General features: G+C 34.4%; 1 protein-coding gene across 1 annotated transcript in view; it reads right to left on the bottom strand.

Moving 5' to 3' along the window:
* LOC136027619 (discoidin domain-containing receptor tyrosine kinase B-like) overlaps nt 1–20,428 on the bottom strand; it is a 99,842-nt gene that overhangs the window by 33,691 nt on the left and 45,723 nt on the right. Inside the window, exon 5 of the mRNA XM_065705037.1 lies at nt 14,252–14,399. Coding sequence (XP_065561109.1) covers nt 14,252–14,399 — 148 coding nt within the window. The remainder of the gene's footprint in view (nt 1–14,251; nt 14,400–20,428) is intronic.

The following is a 20,428-nucleotide window of genomic DNA, read 5'->3' as shown; positions in this document are numbered from 1 at the left end:
ATCAGCATAAAATACAATTCTTTTGATGTAACTATTGGCATTAAAATTCTGTTTTTTAGATTTTCGGTTGCGATCGAGCCGGGTCACTCCTTACTACAGTTCGTTACTACGAACTATTGGAAATATGGAATGTTGTATTTTTGCCAGAAGAAAGATCACGGATGCGTGTTTATTTGTTTGTTTTTACTTGTTTGTTTGTTTTTCTCAAAGAAGATGATATCAACCCAGTGGGCCCTGAATATTGGAAGAGGACTCTTTCTAATGGAAATCAAAAGTTCTAGTGCCCTTTTTAAGTGACCAAAAAATTGAAGGGCAATTAAGCCCCTGCCAACTCCATTTTTTACCCAAAATTATCTGATCAAAATTTTGAGATAACTGATATGTTCAGCATAGTTGAAAGGCCGAATAACTATGCCTTTGGAGATAACAAGATCCCCCACAGCCCCTGGGGGATATCTAAGCTATAAAATTTACCTATCATTAGCAAATCAATTGATCTGCCTAAATAAAGAGCAATTGTTAGAAAGGGCTAGTGCTAATTTTAATAATCCAAAGTGATTGGACAGCAACTAACCTCACTCCCATGCCCACTCTTTCCTCAAACACATTCAATAAAAAAATTGAGATAGCTAATTTGTTCAACGTAGTTGAAAGATCCGGAAATTATATCTTTGAGGATGACATCCCCCCCCCACGGTCCCTAGGGCATGGGTTGTAGGTTACGCCATAGGGCTATTTATGGTATATATAGAAAGGCTGATCGTAAAAACTTCGGAGGGGGCTCATTGGATTGCTAATCAAAAGTTTTAGTGCCCTTTTTGAGACTGAGATTGATTGGAGGGTGGATACCTCCCCCCCACATACAAACACACCGTATTTTTCTGAGATGGCCATTTTTGTCTATAGACTTCGAAAAAAGCTCATTCAATTTGAAATTAAAAGGGTCAATGCTTTTTTTCCTATTCAACCATTCCCTTCACCCATCATTTCCCCAAACACATCTAATCAAAATTTTAAGATAGCCACTTTGCTCAACATTATTGAAAATACGGGAAATTAATTGAGGATAGACCCCCCCCCCCCCCAATAGTCCACCGGGCGAGGTAATTATGATCTAGGGGTTTATAAGGTATACATAGAAACAGTGATCGTATAAACTTCGAAGGGGGCTCGTAGGATTGGTAGTCAGAAGTTCTAGTGCCCTTTTAAGATTCAGAGTAATCGAAGGGTGGACAACACCCACCCCTCCAAGCCTCGTATTTCCCCGTAATGCATCTGATAGAAATTTTGAGATGGCCATTTGTTGTTGTAGAATCTTCAAAAAAGGCTCACTCGATTGGAAAATGAAAGGGCTAGTGCCCTTTTTATTAGTCAAGTGATTGGAGGTCGACACGCCCCCTCCGCGCTCATCAATTCCAAAATCATATCTAATCAAAATTTAAAGATAGCCATTTTGTTCAGTGCAGTTGAAAGGTCCGGAAATTATTTCTTTGACAACCCCCATACCTACTCAAGACCAGAACATAATTTGCACTGTACTGAAAAAATATGGCTGTGGATTTTCAGTTTAATATACATATAGGCTACTGATATGTATTCCTTAAAGTTTTAATAATTTTTTATTTATTGAAGTTAACAAATTAAAACATCGCTAAAGTTTGACTCTTTCTCTCAACTCTACTTTATAAAACAGTAAAAAACTTTAGCATAAAGAGCGGGGCGCTGAGGAGGGAACAGCCCCTTTCATATACGGAGTAATTCTGTTCGTTTTAAGTTTTAATGTCACTGTCCAGAGGATATTTACATGGGGAGGTGGATTTTGCCGCATATTTCCAGGAATTATTTAAAAAACCATCAGAAATTAAACAAATTTTTTTTTTCAGCTCAAAGTAAGAAGCAACATTAAAACTTAAAACAAATAGAAATTATTATGCATATGAGGGAGTATTCTCCCTCTTCAACACCTTTCTCTTTACGCTAAAGTTTGAATTTTGTCCTAATTCTTAGAAACGACTCCTGAAAGACAAGGATAGTTTAATTAGAACAATAAGCGCCTTTTTTAAAAGCGCCGAAAAACTTTAGCGTGAAAAGCGAGGTGTTGAGGAGGGAAAAATCCCCCTCATATACATAATAATTTCTGTTCGTTTGAAGTTTTATTTTTGCTCCTTACCTTATGCTCAATTTTTTTTTTTATTTAATGTATATAAGGTCGAGAACTTTTCGTAAAAATATAAACTTAAACATAACTAAGAGAGAGAGAGACGGAATTGGACACGGAGACTTGGCCACATTTAATCCCACAAGCTTACTGAGGTAATTTAATTTAAGAAGTAAAGAAAATTAAAAAAATAAAGCCACAATGACAAAATAACTTTTGAGCATGTGAACTTGCACCCTGGAAGTTCAAAGAATATTCTCTCTCTGTGATATGCGAACGGGTATTTATCTTAATTCTCACAAATGTTAGTAGGACCTACTGGGATTGAAAAATAATCGCATTAAGAGCATATTTTGAATTGAATTAAAAATCTCCGTTGCTGCAATAGCCTGTAATAACTTCCATCATTTTGTAAAAACGCCAAAGCGCAGTTGAGATATCAAGCGTAACTTTCATAATATTCTGTTAAAATGCGTGGTACTTGTGTATTAGCCAGTACACACTCGAAAAGTGTAGTTAGGTTATACCTAATTAAATATAACCTTCACATAACCTTTATTTTATATAAAATAAAAAGAAACAAGTTTTTTCAAATGAAAGTAAGGAGCGACATTAAAACTTAAAACGAACAGAAATTACTCCGTATATGAAAGGGGCTTTTCTTCCTCAACGCCTCCCTCTTTACGCTAAAGTTTGACTCTTTCTTTTAGCTCTACTTTCTTAAAAAGGAAAAAAACTTTAGCGTAAAGAGCGGGGTGTTGAGGAAGAAAAGCCCCTTTCATATACGGAGTAATTTCTGTTCGTTTTAAGTTTTAATGTCGCTCCTTACTTTCATTTGAAAAAACTTATTTTTTTATTTAATTTCTGGACGTTTTTTAATTCATGCATGTTTTGATCTTGGCTCTCCGCAAATAAATAATTAAAACAAAATTTGCATATTAATTTTCTTTTTGGCTAAATGGCTTTCTCAAAGCTTTAATCGGAAGATTTTGAGAAAAAAGGAGAGAGGGAGGAAGCCTAGCTGCCCTCTAATTTTTTGATTACTTAAAAAGGAAACTAGAACTTTTAATTGTTTTACGAACATTTTCATTAGTAAAAAAATATACGTAATTTACAAATTAACTTACGTAACGAACTTCTATATTCGTATGTTCTTATTGCGTATATGAGGGAGTTCACCCCTCGTCGATACCTATCTCTTTACACTAAAGCTTACATTCTGTCCCAATTCTTTAAGAATGACCCTTGAATCACAAAGGCCGTAGAATAAATAGTTGAAATTACTAAAAATACTATCGCGTAAAGAGCGAGGTATTACGAGGAGGTAAACCCCTCATATTCGCAATAATTTCTCCTCGTTTTAAGTTTTAATGCTGCTCCTCACTTTCAGCAGAAAAAACTTCTCATATTTATTTTTTCCTTGTTTTTTTAAATAATGCAAAAAAATCCTGCGCCCCCTTCATTGAAAGTCTCTTCCCCCGTGAGAAGTTTTTCCATGGAGAGATACTCCCGCGTAACCCCCCCACCTCAACTCTCCCTCCCAAACCAAAAAAAAATCCCCCTGAAAACGTCCGTACACTTCCCAGTAACCATTACTATATGTAAACACAGGTCAAAGTTTGTAACTTGCAACCCCTCCCAGGGAGACTGTGGGGTAGTAAGTCGTCCCCAAAGACATAGTTATTAGGTTTTTTGACTATGGTGAATAAAATGGCTATCTCAGAATTTTGATCCGGTGACTTTTAGGAAAAAATGAGCGTGGGAGGGGGCCTAGGTGCCCTTCAATTTTTTTGGTCACTTAAAAAGGGCACTAGAACTTTTAATTTCCGTTAGAATGAGCCCTCCCGCGACATTCTAGGACGACTGGGTCGATACGATCACCCCTGGGGAAAAAAAAACACAAAAAAAACAAATAAACACGCATCCGTGATTTGTCTTCTGGCAAAAAAATGCGAAATTCAACATATTTGTAGATAGGAGCTTGAAACTTCTACAATAAGGTTCTCTGATACGCTGAGTCTGATGGTGTGATTTTCGTTAAGATTGTATGACTTTTAGGGGGTGTTTTCCCCTATTTTCTAAAATGAGGCAAATTTTCTCAGGCTCGTAACTTTTGATAGGTCAGACTAATCTTGATGAAAGTTATATATTCGAAATAAGCATTAAAATGCGATTTTTTTATGTAGCTATTGGTATCAAAATTCCATTTTTTAGAGTTTTGGTTACTATTGAGCCGGGTCGCTCCTTACTACAGTTCGTTAACACGAACTGTTTGATTAATAGAATTTGGTCTATATATTTGCATATTGGGGAGGTAGTGGGAGATGAAGTATTTGGATAGTACCTAAACCTAACCTGACCCCTTCCTCCCTAGTGTGCAAATATACTTCCCAAATTATACAAGTTCAATACATTCTGTCTAAGTCCAATGCATTGTATGACCCGTCATCAGTCTTTGTAACTACGAAACTGGTTTCCTGAGATCCAACCTAAGCGTAATTCTTGAGTGTGTACTGGCTAATACCTTAGAACCAAATGCGTTATTACCACTTGATAGCGGATTGTAATCTCTCTATAAACTTCCATAAAATAGTGTCTCATACTAACTAGTTTTTTTTTATGAATATAAAATAATACAGCAAATTGTAAGTAAATCTGGTTCAGACAGCTGCGTTTTATTCTGACGAAAAATACAGCAGCGGCTGTCGAAATGCTTGTATCAAATCGAGTCATTCCATCTGTCGGAGTAAAAACGGTGAAGCTAGAGGATAATAATTGGGTAGGACAAAGAATATTCTCCAGAGCCATTGCTTGCACAAAGGGCGTCGAATCTCTTTTTTTACAAGGGCAAGCAAAATTGGTGTTTCGAATTGAATTAGGTATATTTTTTCCAAGACCACACTCCCTTTCTATGACGAACAGATAAACGTTCAAATGGGGATATGTCCATTTATTAGATAGTGAAAACAGGTACAAATCTGAATAATTCGACCACATATATAGTGATCCTCATCGGCAGAGTTACTTTGCAGTATTTTCTATTCAGCAGTGTTTTTGCTGCTGATGATCGCTGTATACATGGTCAAAATATCCAAACTTTTGTATCTGTTTTTACTGTCTAATAAATGGACTTATTCCCATGTGAATGTTTATTTGTTTGTTAGCAGAATTGAGGTGGAAACCTTTTTTCATGGCTGGGTTTCACAATTGATCTTGTGGTAGCACAGTGGGCTGATGCTTTGCTTCGCATTACGGCGCCCATGGATCGATTCCACTGTGGTCAGGTTGGGCAAAAGGCTTGCTACTTCTTCCTGCAAAAACATCCCAGGCAACCAAAATATCGATTCGACGTCCTATGCACCAGCAATTGCTCTGGAGGATCTTTATCCTTTTCAAAACAGTTCGTTGTAACAAACTGTAAGTAATGAGCAACACGGCTCAATAGTAATCAAAACTCTAATAAAAGGGAATTTTTATATCAATAAATATATAACAAGAATTGGCTTATTATGCTGATTTCAAATATATAAGATTCATTAAGCTTAGTGTTACCCATAAAAGGCGACGAGCCTTGGAAAATTTTCCTGATTTTCATATAAGAGAAAAAACACCAACTAAAATTCAAGGAATCTCAATTAAAAATCACCATCAGATTCAGCACATTAGAGAGCCCTACTGTAGAGAATTCAAGCTCCTATCTTTAAAGATGTGAAATTTTGTATTTTTTTTCAGAAGAAATACAAATTTTTCTTTTTAGAATGAAGAGGAAGATGGTGATGAGGGGGAACTTCTTCACACACGGAGTTATTTCTGTTTATCTTGATTTAACGCAGTTGAAACGTTAAGATATGTGAAATTGTTGCCACATCGGACTGAATTTGACACAAGCCGCAAAAAAATGTTGTATGGTGATCAAAACGCAGCTGTTTGAAGCCACGGAAAGCTGGTTATTGTAAAACGCTTCTATTATCCCATATCGATTACCGAGAGGAAGGGTTTACTATCTCAAAGATCCTGACACCAAACATATAAATGGTCCCCCAGGTTTACCCTAATCGCACCTGAATGAAATGGAAAGAATACAATAAAGCTATTTGGGATATCAAGAGGGGTATATTGTAAAGAAAGCACTCCCGATGGATTGCCTTCTTTCATTTAAATAATCAAAAGCGACGTAGACAATGGAAAGCCGTTCTTCCGGAAAATCAAGTTGCTTACAATAAAAAGTAGTGAAGTTATGCCTTGATAATGGAAAATGGGGGAAGAAGTGGGGAAAATAGCATGTGTTTTAAATTGAAGCATGAATAAAGTAGCAGAAGCCGCTCTTACACAAACACAGAGTGATTGCATGGAAAATATTATCCTTAATTACGAGCTTAAAGGGGTTCGCCTCTAAAAATATTAAAACAAAAATGCCGTTACTGTTTCTTTACCCGCAAACAGTTTACCTCAGTAACTGTTACAGACAGTTACAAAAAGTTACAAACAGTAACTTTACCTTTACAATAGCTTTTACTTCATGTTGATTAAAATATGATAATTTGAGGATATATAAAATACACGTACAAATATAATATAATATGAAATATATATATATATATATATATATATATATATATATATATATATATATATATATATATATATATATATATATAAAAATAAAGAATAATATAAAAATATATATAAAATAATACATAAATATAAATAAAAATAATATAAAAATATAATATAAAAATACAAAACATGACAATTTGGGGATTATATATAGTTTTAACTACCAAAATATTTTAATATTTAGTCTTAAAAGAAACAGGTAAAATACAGGATGTCAGGCTTAGCCTGTAAAAATTTATTATGAAAAGGACTCGTTCGACCTAATCGGCCCTTTTGAGTTTAAATAACAAATTCCAAGCTAGAAGTGCAACAAAGATGTCCAAAATAGAAGATAAAAAAAACTATTTAGTACGAGTTTAAAAAAGAGTGAACATTTAATATCCTATTAAAATCAAACTCACTAAAGGATTTTTAATTTCATAATAGAATTTGCCAGGTTTTTAGATCATTCTCCCTTGAAAAAAAAAACCCTTCCAATTTTCCCTTCCATTAGTATTTTGTGTTTTTTCCAGCGAAGTTTTCGGGAATAATCGCTAAGTTTGTTTGATTTCCGACAATACTGGTTCAAAGGGATTGATGAATTTGCTCAATTTAACTTGATGTCGAACTGTGATACACACATGTAAATCCTTAAAGAGCATATTTCGCAAATAGTGTCAGTCAGAACTTGGTGAAAAGAAGTCATACATGGACTTTTTATCTATAATATTGTAAAGCGTTAAGACTGTTATGCCTGTGCCTTATACAAAAATTATGAAAAAATTGAATTTTTATAATTGCCCTAGCCTCGTTAAAAGTTGAGGGTTAATTAATTTTGCCACGTTTAGTTTAAAATAATTATGTACCAATTTCAACTGGGTTACAATTATGCCAAAAACTAGAGACAATAGCCACTTACTGGCCAACACTACATAAAAAAAAAACAAACAACTTATTAAATCCGGTGACAAAAGCGCTTTATTTGGTTCTCAAAACTTTATCCAAGGCCACCATTAAAAAAAGCAATTTCTATATGAGGGCTTTCCTTTTAGTCTACTGTAATCAACCAATTTCAAGCGCCCTTTAACCGACTTTCTTTGAAAGAGAGATGGAATCACTGGTATGGCTTTGGTTAATGTTATGACTGCTACCACCACCACGAATTTATTAGCAGAACATTTTAGCCAAAATTGCCACTGCTAACAAAGCAAACCAACTTCAGAAAATTTAAACAGTAATCAGATAAAGTAAAATCCTTACAAACAGTCCGTGGAAATGAACTATAGGTAAAGAGCAACCCATGACAACAATTATTATAATAGGCTACCAACAAAATAATATTTGAAAATTGTAATTTTGACAGCGATAGATACATGAAAAGAATCCACCTTTTAGGCTGATTCTAGATAAGCAAAAAGAAAAGAAAAATAATCAACTACACATCATAAGTTATTTAAACTTTATTTAAGTTAAGTTTCTAAGAAAAGTTTAACTTGATTAATCGTTTCATTTATTCATTCAGGATAGACTCAGCTTGTTTTAACTTTCATTTTATTAGTCAATTCAATATGTATGCGTCTTTGATTTAATTTGTCAATTCATAGCAGCCTTTCTTCGTTTCAAGCATGACTTATTAAATAACTTTATATTAGTTCAGTTCAACTTTTATATCATTTTTTACTTTTCTTTGAATTTTCTTGTTCAAAAAACATCTTTTAAAATAAATATTTTCAAATATTCACCTTATGTGTGATTTTTCATTTCGAATTATATAATTATACCTTATTTCATTGATGCAATGGATATAAAAAAAAAAAATCTTCACGAGTGTATCAAACAGTTCGTGGTAACGAACTGTAGTAAGGAGCGATCCGGCTCAATAGTAACAGAAACTCTAAAAAATGGAATTTTGATACCAATAATTACATTAAAAAAATTGCATTTTAATGCTGATTTTAAATATATAACTTTCATCAAGATTAGTTTTACCTACCAAAAGTTACGAGCCTGAGAAAATTTGCCTCATTTTAGAAAATAGGGGGAAACACCCCCTAAAAGCTCCTATCTACAAAAAATATGGAATTTTGCATTTTTTGTGAGAAGACAAACCACGGATGCGCGTTTATTTGTTTTTTTGTTGTATTTTTCCAGGTGTGATCGTATCGACCCAGTGGTCCTTGAATGTCGCGAGAGGGCTCATTCTAACGGAAATTAAAAGTGCTAGTGCCTTTTTTAAGTGACCAAAAAATTGGAGAACACCTAGGCCCCTTCCCACGCTCATTTTTCCCCCAAAGTCAAGGGATCAAAATTCTGAGATAGCCATTTTATTCACCGTAGCCGAAAAACTTCATAACGATGTCTTTGGGGACGACTTATTCCCCCGCAGTCCCCATGGGAGGGGTTGCAAAATACAAACTTAGACCTGTCTTTACATATAGTAATGGTTACTGGGAAGTTTACGGACGTTTTCAGGAGGATTTTTTTAGTTTGGAGGGGGGAGAGTTGAGGCGGGGGGGGGGGGTTAAGTTGGAGGATCTTTCTATGGAAAAACTTCTCATGGGGGAAGAGACTTTCAATGAAGGGGGCGCAGGATTTTCTAGCATTATTTAAAAAAACAATAAAAAAATAAATATGAAAAGTTTTTTTTCAACTGAAAATGAGGAACAGCATTAAAACTTAAAACGAGCAGAAATTATTACACAAATGAGGGGTTTACCTCCTCGTAATACCTCGCTCTTAAACGCTATAGTATTTTTAGTAATTTCAACTATTTATTTTACGGCCTTTGTGATTCAAGGGTCATTCTTATGGGATTGTGACAAAATTTAAGCTTTAGTGTAAAGAGCGAGGTATCGACGAGGGATGAACCCCCTCATATACGCAATAGAAACATACGAATATAGAAGTTTGTTACGTAAGTTAATTCGTAAATTACTTATATTTTTTACTAATGAAAATGTTCGTAAAAAATTAAAAGTTGTAGTTGCCTTTTTAAGTAATCAAAAAATTGGAGGGCAACTAGGCTTCCTCCCTCGCTCCTTTTTTCTCAAAATCTTCCGATTAAAATTACGAGAAAGCCATTTAGCAAAGAAAAATTAATATGAAAATTTCGTTTTAATTATTTATATGCGGAGAGCCAAGATCAAAACATGCATCAATTAAAAAAAGTCCAGAAATTAAAAAAAACAAGTTTTTTTTAATGAAAGTAAGGAGCGACATTAAAACTTAAAACGGACAGAAATTACTCCGTATATGAAAGGGGCTTTTCCTATTCCACGCCCCGCTCTTTACGGTAATGTTTTTTACTGCTTTAAGAAGTAGAGTTAAGAGAAAGATTTAAAATTTAGCGTAAACAGCGGGGCATTGAAGAGGAAAAGCCCCTTTCATATACGGGGTAATTTCTGTTCGTTTCAAGTTTTAATGTCGCTCCTTACTTTCATTTAAAGAACTTGTTTTTTTATTTAATCGTACCAGGAACAGATACTTACAGAAACAACTTATGGAGAGTGGTGAGGCAAAACGGCCGTAAAAACAGTGGTGAGGCAGAAAGATTTAAAATTTAGCGTAAACAGCGGGGCATTGAAGAGGAAAAGCCCCTTTCATATACGGGGTAATTTCTGTTCGTTTTAAGTTTTAATGTCGCTCCTTACTTTCATTTAAAGAACTTGTTTTTTTATTTAATCGTACCAGGAACAGATACTTACAGAAACAACTTATGGAGAGTGGTGAGGCAAAAGGGCCTGAAATCATTATGTCTGGCTGAAAAGCTTTCAGATTTTGCATATAGGTTTTTACAGTATTTTTAAAACCGGAGAACAAACGCTTGAAGTGAATTATCGCTATGCGTTATGTCCAGGCAATAAACACCTAATTGCGACCACTGTACTTGTTTCCTGATCTAGCCCTAAGTATTGAAATAAATTGAATTGGTTTTTGGAGTTGGTTGATTTTTGGATAGTGCCCGGTTCAGTTGAAAAAATCTATTGTTAAGGAAGCGAATTATACAAATTATAGGAATAAAACGGGAATTATGTCATAAAAGGGCGAAAAAAAAAGAGATCAAGGGGAACAGAGAATCTTGAAAAATAGCGCAAGAAAAAAGGAACTTGAAAATAATTTAGAGCTTCATTCAGTAATAGTCAATTTTAAATGATCTTTTTTTTTTTTTATTTGAGCTAGACCACCTCAAATATCAGCTAAGGCAATTCAGAAAAAGTTATGTTCAATATTTTGTAGAACTGTGATTTAGCGTATTATTCCTTTTAATAGGTATGGTCTATTATGTATTAAATAAAAAAAACAAGTTTTTTCAACTGAAAGTAAGGAGTGACATCAAAACTTAAAACGCACAGAAATTACTTCGTATATGAAAGAGGCTGCTTCCTCATCAACGCCCCGCTCTTTACGCTAAAGTTTGACTCTTTCTCTCAATTCTTCTTTCTAAAACAGTAAAAAACTTTAGCGTAAAGAGCGAAGCGTTGATGAGGAAGCAGCCTCTTTCATATACGAAGTAATTTCTGTGCGTTTTAAGTTTTGATGTCACTCCTTACTTTCAGTTGAAAAAACTTGTTTTTTTTATTTAATTTCTGAACGTTTTTGAATCAATGCATGTTTTGATTTTGGCTCTCCGCAGAGGAATGATCAAAACGAAATTTGCATATTTTTTTTTTGGCTCAATGGCTTTCTCATAATTTTGATCGAATGATTTTGAGAAAAAAAGAGCGGGGGACGAAGCCTAGTTGCCCCCCGATTTTTTGGTTAATTAAAAAGGCAACTAGAACTTTTAATTTTTTACGAATCTTTTTATTGGTAAAAGATTTACGTAACTTATAAATTAGCTTACGTAAAGAACTTTTGTATTCTCATGTTTTTATTACATATATGAGGGGATTCGCCCCATCGTCAGTACCTCGCTCTTTACACGAAAGCTTAAATTTTATCCCAATTCATTAAGAATGACCCCCTGAATCACAAAAGCCGTAGAATAAGTAGTTGAAATTACCGAAAATACTTTAGCGTAAAGAGCGAGGTATTAGAAGGAGGTGAGCCCCTCATATGGGTAATAATTTCTGTTTGTTTTAAGTTTTATTGCTGTTCCTTACTTCCAGCTGAAAAAGCTTTTTCACTTTTATTTTTTAATTGTTTTTTTTTTAATAATGCTAGTAAATCCTGCTCTCCCTTCATGGAAATTTTCTTCTCCCATTACAAATTCTCGAAGGAAAGTTCCCCCAGCATATCCCCCTCTTCTCAACCCCTCCCCCAAACCAAAAAAATCCTCCTGAAAACGCCTGTATACTTCCCAATAACCATTACTATATGTAAGCACAGGTCAAAGTTTGTAACTTGTTGCCCCTCCCACGGGGACTGTGGGGGAGTAAGTCGTCCCCAAAGACATAGTTATAAGGTTTTTTGACTCCGCTGAATAAAATGGCTATCTCAGAATTTTGATCCGTTGACTTTGGGAAAATAATTAGCGTGGGAGGGGGCCTAGGTGCCCTCCAATTTTTTTGGTCACTTAAAAAGGGCACTAGAACTTTTCATTTCCGTTAGAATGAGCCCTCTTGCAACATTCTAGGACAACTGGGTCGATACGATCACCCCTGGGGAAAAGAAAAAAAAAAACAAAAAAACAAAAAAACAAAAAAACAAATAAACACGCATCCGTGATCTGCCTTCTGGCAAAAAATGCAAAATTCCACATTTTTGTAGATAGGAGCTCGAAACTTCTACAGTAGGGTTCTCTGATACGCTGAATCAGATGGTGTGATTTTCGTTAAGATTCTATGACTTTTAGGGGGCGTTTCCCCCTATTTTCTAAAATAACGCAAATTTTCTCAGGCTCGTAACTTTTGATGGGTAAGACTAAACTTGATGAAACTTATATATTCAAAACCAGCATTAAAATGCGATTCTTTTGATGTAGCTATTGGTATCAAAATTCCATTTTTTAGAGTTTTGGTTACTATTGAGCCGGGTCGCTCCTTACTACAGTTCGTTACCACGAACTGTTTGATCAGTCTATTCTGTTTTCACTTGTCTTATTTTCTTCTAAGATTGAATTTATGTGATTGTGGTACCACCAAAGAAGGGGTGCCAAACGACGAAAAGGCACTTCAAAAACGATAGATTTTAAGTGAAAGTAAATATAAATATAATTATCGGTTTTCTTTTTAATTTTTAATCTTTCTATTTTTATTTTCAATGTTATAACAAGTACAAAAGAAAATCTTTGTACAGTTTGAGAACTGGGTAGTAGTCAAACTGTTGTTTGTAGTTCTTTTTTCGTTTTAAGCTTGAATTTCATATACAGTTTAAGTTTTACTCGTTTTAAGATTTATTTATTGATGTATGGTATTACCTGTTGTATGTTTGTTTTCTATGGTTGTTAATTTAATTTCTATTCGTTTAGAGTTTAAATCATAGGTATTTATTTCTGCTTCATGCCTTTACTTTGCTTGATAAGGCAACCGAGTCAGCTGATTTTGGACTGCAAGTAGTTGGGGGTATCTCTCCATGGCTAATTGTAGAAAAAGCCAAGACACATAGCCAAGATTTCTTTTTCGGAATTTTTTTTTCAAATTAATTCGTTACATAGACAATTAAGGGGATTCACAAAGACGATTACAAGAGAAGAGAGAATCGTTATACATAGGCTTATTTGAACAACCATAGTCAGTCACATTTCTTACTAAGTCAGGCATAAAAATACTGACATATAGAAGTTACGACCTTTTGAGCCTCATTCATCGGTCATTCTAACATAAAAAAAGACAGAAAAAACACAAAAATATCAACAAACAAACGAAGAAGAATAAGTTCTTCAGAAAATATACCTTAAAAATTTTATCTCGGCAAGTTTCTTCATATTTATTCTTTTTTACAGGATAGAAATACGTGTGAACTTTTTTTTATACGTGTGAAAGTTTGTTAAATACCCGAAACCTCAAGACCATGGGGTGATCTGATGAAAACCCTAAAAACTACCTTCAAGCAATTATAAATAATTACTTATCTCATTACTAAGGGCACATAGCTCCACTACCCCCCCCCCTGAAGGATAAATAAACAACCCACTTTCTATATTGCCATTATATTTTACAATAGCACTAATGGTACTTTTTTCTTTGGTACTTGACTAGTGTTCACCATTGTTAAATGTTGGTGTTAAAAATTTAAAAATGGCGGCTCCCTATTGCAAAATATAACGGTAATATGCAATTCTGATCATTTATTTATTTATTAGGGAGACTACGATGCAACATACGTCCAGGAAGAGACAATTAAGTGTTTAGAATTGTTTATAAGTAGTTTCTAGAATTTTTTGGAGTTTTTTTTTAAACTATCCAATGTTTTTGCTATTTGTTTTTGCCATTACTGCTACTTAGTACATTCCTTAGTTTTTGGAAAAATTAACCGTATGATTTCCTTGTGTTCACTCGTTTTCCAACCAAAGATATAAAAAAGTAAATGTAAAAGCAAGCAAAATAAAACACTTACTTGTCCACTTACAACCATACATTTCAACCCTCATGCATACAGTTCGAGGGTGGACACTGTATGGGAAAAATCGGATTTTTGAAGCAACGAAGGGATGATCCAGTTGCTGTTTAACAGAATGCCATGGATTACTGTTCCCAGTTAAGACCTGAAAATAAACATAATAGTAGTATTCCTTCAATGGGTCCTACAAGAACCCTATCCCGGTGTACTATTGGAGTTATTAGCCCCTATACTCTCATGACAGCAAAGACATTTCCTGGAAGCAATGCAAGCTGTAAGAATTTCTTGTAATTGGATGTATGATTCATTTACTGGGTATTGAATCTCTCCTTGGTATAACCTTTGAGATGTTTTCGTTTGCATTAATTGATTCATGTCAAATAATAAGTACCAGGTGTAAACAATATTTAAAAGAGGCACGAAAAGGATTTGGAAAGAGTGGTTGGTGTTGGGAATTGAATGGTGTCGGTAGCTTAGCTTGGATGTGAGTACAAATAAATTGTTCCTTTTCATATGCTAACTTACTGGTTTCTACAGCGTGGCATTGAATCTCTCAATAATTGCTGAAATACTCTGGAACATTTTGTTTACTCACAAATCAGTTATTAGTTAGTTTATTTTAATATTTTTAATTCTTTTTTCAGTAAGAAGATTATGCAAGATTGTACTTATATTACAAATTAGAAGTGTCTTTTGAATTCCACTTTAAAGGGATAGGATTAAAAACCAAAAATCATAATACTTTAAAAAAAATCCTTTGTTCTCTTTTAACTCTTGTGTTGTGTTCACTTTATCTCAAGTATAAGGTACAAATATTTTTTTACCATCAGAGTTTGATGTCTGTGCACTACTCTAACTCTTGTTAATTCTCCAGACCCTGTTTAAACCGGTCACAAAATGGTGACAACGACGGTTATAAAACCCTCCTGTTAATAAAGACTAATAAAGTCGATATAAGATTTTAAATTTCTTTACGCTTCGATTAAAAATCTAAGACCAGAATCTTTGTTATTTGACAGTCTTGTGATTTCTATAGTACAATGCATGTCTTCTCTTCTCTATATTGCCTTCTTATTATTTTTTCCATACTATCATTTTTTCTGCATAATCACTCAGCTTATTTCCTTTTTTAGCATAATAATTATACTCATAAGATTAACATCGATTCTTGTGGATATTTCCACTTGGGAATATTTATTCAGCTCTGGTCAATTATTATTTTTTTTGTTGGTTAATGCATGGATTAAAAATAGTAATCCAGGTGGTTTTAGTTTATCCCAGCCTCCTTCCCTTAAACATTTAGTGTATAGTACTATTGAGCGCTTCTCTACTATAAGAGATTGGTAAGGCTATTGATAAAGTATCTCCGAAGTATCAGTAGGCTAATGGGAATTAGTGAGTCGATTAAGATCGAAAGATATGCAGCCCTTATTTTGGACGAACCACTTAGTACTTATATCGAAGATATATGCAATTAAAAAACATTAAAACAAGTATTTCGGAACTTAGGTCTGTGAATCACATGTTTGTTTCAAAATGTGTTTTACTGTTTCGACCAAAAGTCGATGAAGATATAATTCTTTGAATCAAGTGTGTGGTACTCGAATTTGCACAAAGCTCGATGAAGATACGCTTCTTTGAATCAAGTGCGAGAGAAAGACAAGCAAACAGTCAGTCAGACACGTAGGCACAGAGAGAGAGAGAGAGAGAATGAGAGAGAGACAAAAAGACATACAAACACACAGTCAGACACACAAACGCGCAATGACAGACATGGGGATACGTAAACATTTACTCAAACACATGGGAACCGAGAGTGAGAGAGACAAAAATACATACAAAGACATAGATTCAAACACACACAAACACGCAAAGACAGAGACGGGGACTAGATAGCACCCGATCAGACACATGGGCAAAGAGAGAGAGAGAAAAACAAGCAAACAGCCACTCAGACACACACAGAGAGGGAGAGAAAGAGAGAAAGAGAGAGAGAGAGAGAGAGAGAGAGAGAGAGAGATAGATAGAGAGAGAGAGAGACCGTAAAAACACACACAGAGTCAGACACACAAACAAGCAAAGACAGATACTTGGACAAGAACACATCCGCTCAGAGACACCGGCAGAGAGAGAGAGGGAGAAAGACAAAAACACATCAAAATACACAGAATCAGACACACAAACAAACTAAAACAAACGAAGAGACAAATAAACAACTGCTCAGACACAAAGGAAAAGAGAGAGTCCTCTTTCTTGTTGGTGTTTGCATGTTTCTTTGTATGTCTTTGTATGTTGGTGTTTCTGACTTTGTGTGTTTTTTGGTATCTCTTTCTTTCTGTCTTTCCTCTCTCTCCCTCTCTCTCTCTCTCTCTCTCTCTCTCTCTCTCTCTCTATCTCTCTCTCTCTCTGCCGATGTGTCTGAGCGGGTGTTTTCTTGTCTCCTTGTCTGTCTTTGTGCGTTTGTGTGGCTGAAACTGTGTGTTTATATGTGTTTTGACTTCTTTTTCTCTCTCTCTCTGTACCTATGTGTCTGAGTGGGTTTTTGCATGTCCTCGTGTCTGTCTTTGTGTGTATCATCATAAATTTAACTCAGTGAAGTGTATGCTCATTGAGATTTGTGCAAAACAGAGTAAAAAGCATTTGAATCACACATTTGATTCATAGATGCGTATCTTCATCGATCTTTGTGCAAAATAAATGTGTTCAAAACCATTAATTTAATGCGAAGAAGGGTTATTTCATTGACTTCTGTGCAAAACAATGTACACAATATTTTGAACCAGACATTTTATTCAAAGAATTGTTTCTTCATTGAGCTTTGGGCAAAACAGAGTAAAAAACATTTTGAAAGTGGATATTCAAATAGAATATCACATGACGATTTGTTCAAGCCAATAGCACGATAAATTTTCTCGTGATATTTTTGAAATACAAAATGAAAATGGTATACATATGTTACTCGTGATTTTTTGTTTTAGAAAACAACATTTGTAATGACAATTTTTTACTTTCTTCTTTTTTTATTTCAAAGTTATTAAAATTCTATTCTCGGTACATTTTAATATAATACATTTAAAATCCCGCTTTATATTTACTTAATGTAGGATTCCATTAAAAATGTAAACCAATTTCATTCGACCCAAGTAAAATCTTTATTCATATAACTGTCATTGAATTTACCTTGTTAATCATGCCCAAACAGGAATATGTAGATAAGATGCTGACTGGATTATTCTAACGATGTATCTCTCTGGTACTATGGTTATGTAAGTAGTTCAATTACCCAAATATAGGCAATCTGTAGAATCTCAGGCGTGACTTCGTTAATGTGACTTCAGGACTTATTATATCAACACTACTCACAGTTTCATGGTTGTTTTGTGCATATAGTCTAGAGGCATATCTGGACCCAAAAAAGGAAAGTGGCAAAATTTCAAAGTATTAGCTATTATATTTTAAATGGGTATGCTGTGGGAACCAATTGGCCCAATTGCTGTTCTGTAATTGTGCTTCTCAAAGAAGAATGCAAAGACTAGAATGTTGGCGTTTATAAATGATGTAATCTCACTGGATATGTGCCGGGGCAGGGGCTGGATCTTGGTGCTGGCTCCAAAAAGTCCTAAGATATCCTGAATTTCTAACTATTTTTTGTTCAAACTGTCAATAATGTTTATGATTGCCCCCCCCCCCCCGATTGGTTTGTGCTATGATCAAAATAAGAAAAGGATCACTTCCCTAAACAAACTTAAAGCATCACCGTGAATGATGCAGAATTTTGCTTTTTCAGCATACGTAGGGTAGCGAATTGGAAGTGTCAACATTATTCTAGCCAAATAATACCATGCAACTTGTGGTAAAAATGCCATACCATAGTTATTGGGTGCTAAATCTTAGCAGAAAATCGTTTTGTAGTCAAAATTCCATTTCGACTCATAAGAATCCCGACTCAAAAGACATAATTTTTGAAAGTGTTCATATTCATAAAGGTATAAACGGCAGATTTCAATATTAAACCAACAGATTTTGGCCTGAGTTAATTAAAAAGAAATTTTTTGCGTGTGATAATACCCAGCTCTACAACTTTAACAGCTTAGTATAGAGACGCTTAAACATCGATGTTGAAATTTTGGTCCCAAAAATAACTAAAAAAAATCTTTTTTTTTATCGGGGTTAACGTCACATCATCTGACGATGTGCCACTAATCTTGGCAATTCGATTCTTTCACATTGACGCTGCAATTTCAAATTAATAGAAACAAATTTCGTTTTTTATATGGTTTCATTTCCCCATCATATGATGATATTACATAAAAAAAAACTAGTTTTTTTAACTGAAAGTAAGGAGCAACATTAAAACTTAAAACGAACAGAAATTACTCCGTATATAAAATGGGTTGTCCCCTCCGCAATCCCTCGCTCTTTACGCTAACGCTTTTAATTGTTTTAAAAAGCAGAATTGTGGCAAAGAGTCAAACTTTAGCGTAAAGCACGAGGGACTGCGGAGGGGACAACCCATTTTATATACGGAGTAATTTCTGTTCGTTTTAAGTTTTAATGTCACTCCTTACTTTCAGTTAAAAAAACTAGTTTTTTTATGTGATTTTTGAACGTTTTTGAATTAATGCATGTTTGATTTTGGCTCTCCACACATAAATTATTAAAATGAAATTTGCATATTGATTCCTTTTTTGGCTAAATGGCATTCTCTTAGTTTTGATCAGACGATTTTGAGAAATAAGGGATGGGGAAGGAGGCCTAGTTGCCGGTTACATGCAATTTTTCGGTTACATAAAAAGGCAACTATAAATTTTAATTTTTAACGAATTTTTTTATTAGTAAAAAATATACGTAACTTAAGAATTAACTTACGTAACAAACTTTTATATTCTTTAATTTTTATTATGTATATGAGGGGGTTTGTACCCTCGTTAATACCTCGTTCTTTAAACTATATCGTAAGTTTTGTCTCAATTCTTTAAGAATGACCCCTGAATCAGAAAGGCCGTAGAATAAATAGTTGAAATTACTAATAATATTATAGCATAAAGAGCGAGGTATTTATCTCCTCCTAAATACCTCACTCTTTATGCTAAAGTATTTTTAGAACCCCTCATATGCGTAATAATCTCTGTTCGTTTTAAGTTTCAATGCTACTCTTTACTTTCAATTGAAAAAACTTTTCCATGTTTATTTTTTCATTGTTTTTTTTTTTTAGTAATTTTAGAAAATTCTGCGCCCTTTTCATTGAATTTCTGTTCCCTCATGACATATTTCTCCAAGAAAAGATCCTCCCACATAGCCCCCTTCCCTCAACCCCACCCACAAAACCAAAAACAAATCCCCTGAAAACGACTGTACACTTGCCAATAACCATTATTATATGTAAACACTGGTCGAAGTTTGTAACTTGCAGCCCCTCCCCCAGGGGTTGTGGGGGAGTAAGTCATTCCCAAAAACATAGTTATTATGGTTTTGACTATGCGAAACAAAATGGCTATCTCAAAATTTTGATCTGTTGACTTTGGAGAAAAAATGAGCGTGGGAGGGGGCGTACGTGCCCTCCAATTTTTTTGGTCACTTAAAAAGGACACTAGAACTTTTCATTTCCTTTAGAATGAGCCCTCTTGCGACATTCTAGGACCACTTGGTCGATACGATGACCCCTGGGAAAAAAAAACAAAAAAAAACAAACAAACAAATAAACACGCACCCGTGATTTGTTTTCTGGCAAAAAACACGAAATTCCACATTTTTGTAGATAGGAGCTTGAAAATTTTACTCTAGGGTTCTCTGATAAGCCGATTGCGATGGTGTGATTTTCGTTAAGATTCTGTGACTTTTAGGGGGTGTTTTCCTCTATTTCCTAAAAATAAGGCAAATTTTTTCAGGCTCGTAACTTTTGATGACAAAGACTAAATTTGATAAAACTTATATATTCAAAATCAGCATGAAAATGTGATTCTTTTGATGTATATTAGCAACAAAATTCTGTTTTTAAGAGTTTTGTTTACTATTGAGCCGGGTCGCTCCGTACTACAGTTCGTTACCACGGACTGTTTGATACCATAATTCTTAACAGTTCTGTTTTTTTTGTGTATTTTTTTTTAATATTGATTAGGCTACATGGTCTCCAGTACAGCTAAACGGTTTAATTTTGAGATGTAGAAGAGTTGG

Source organism: Artemia franciscana, chromosome 5, assembly GCF_032884065.1.
Source record: "Artemia franciscana chromosome 5, ASM3288406v1, whole genome shotgun sequence".
Taxonomy (NCBI): domain Eukaryota; kingdom Metazoa; phylum Arthropoda; class Branchiopoda; order Anostraca; family Artemiidae; genus Artemia; species Artemia franciscana.
Note: the sequence above shows the minus strand (reverse complement) of the source record. Positions and strands in the feature narration are given on the sequence as shown.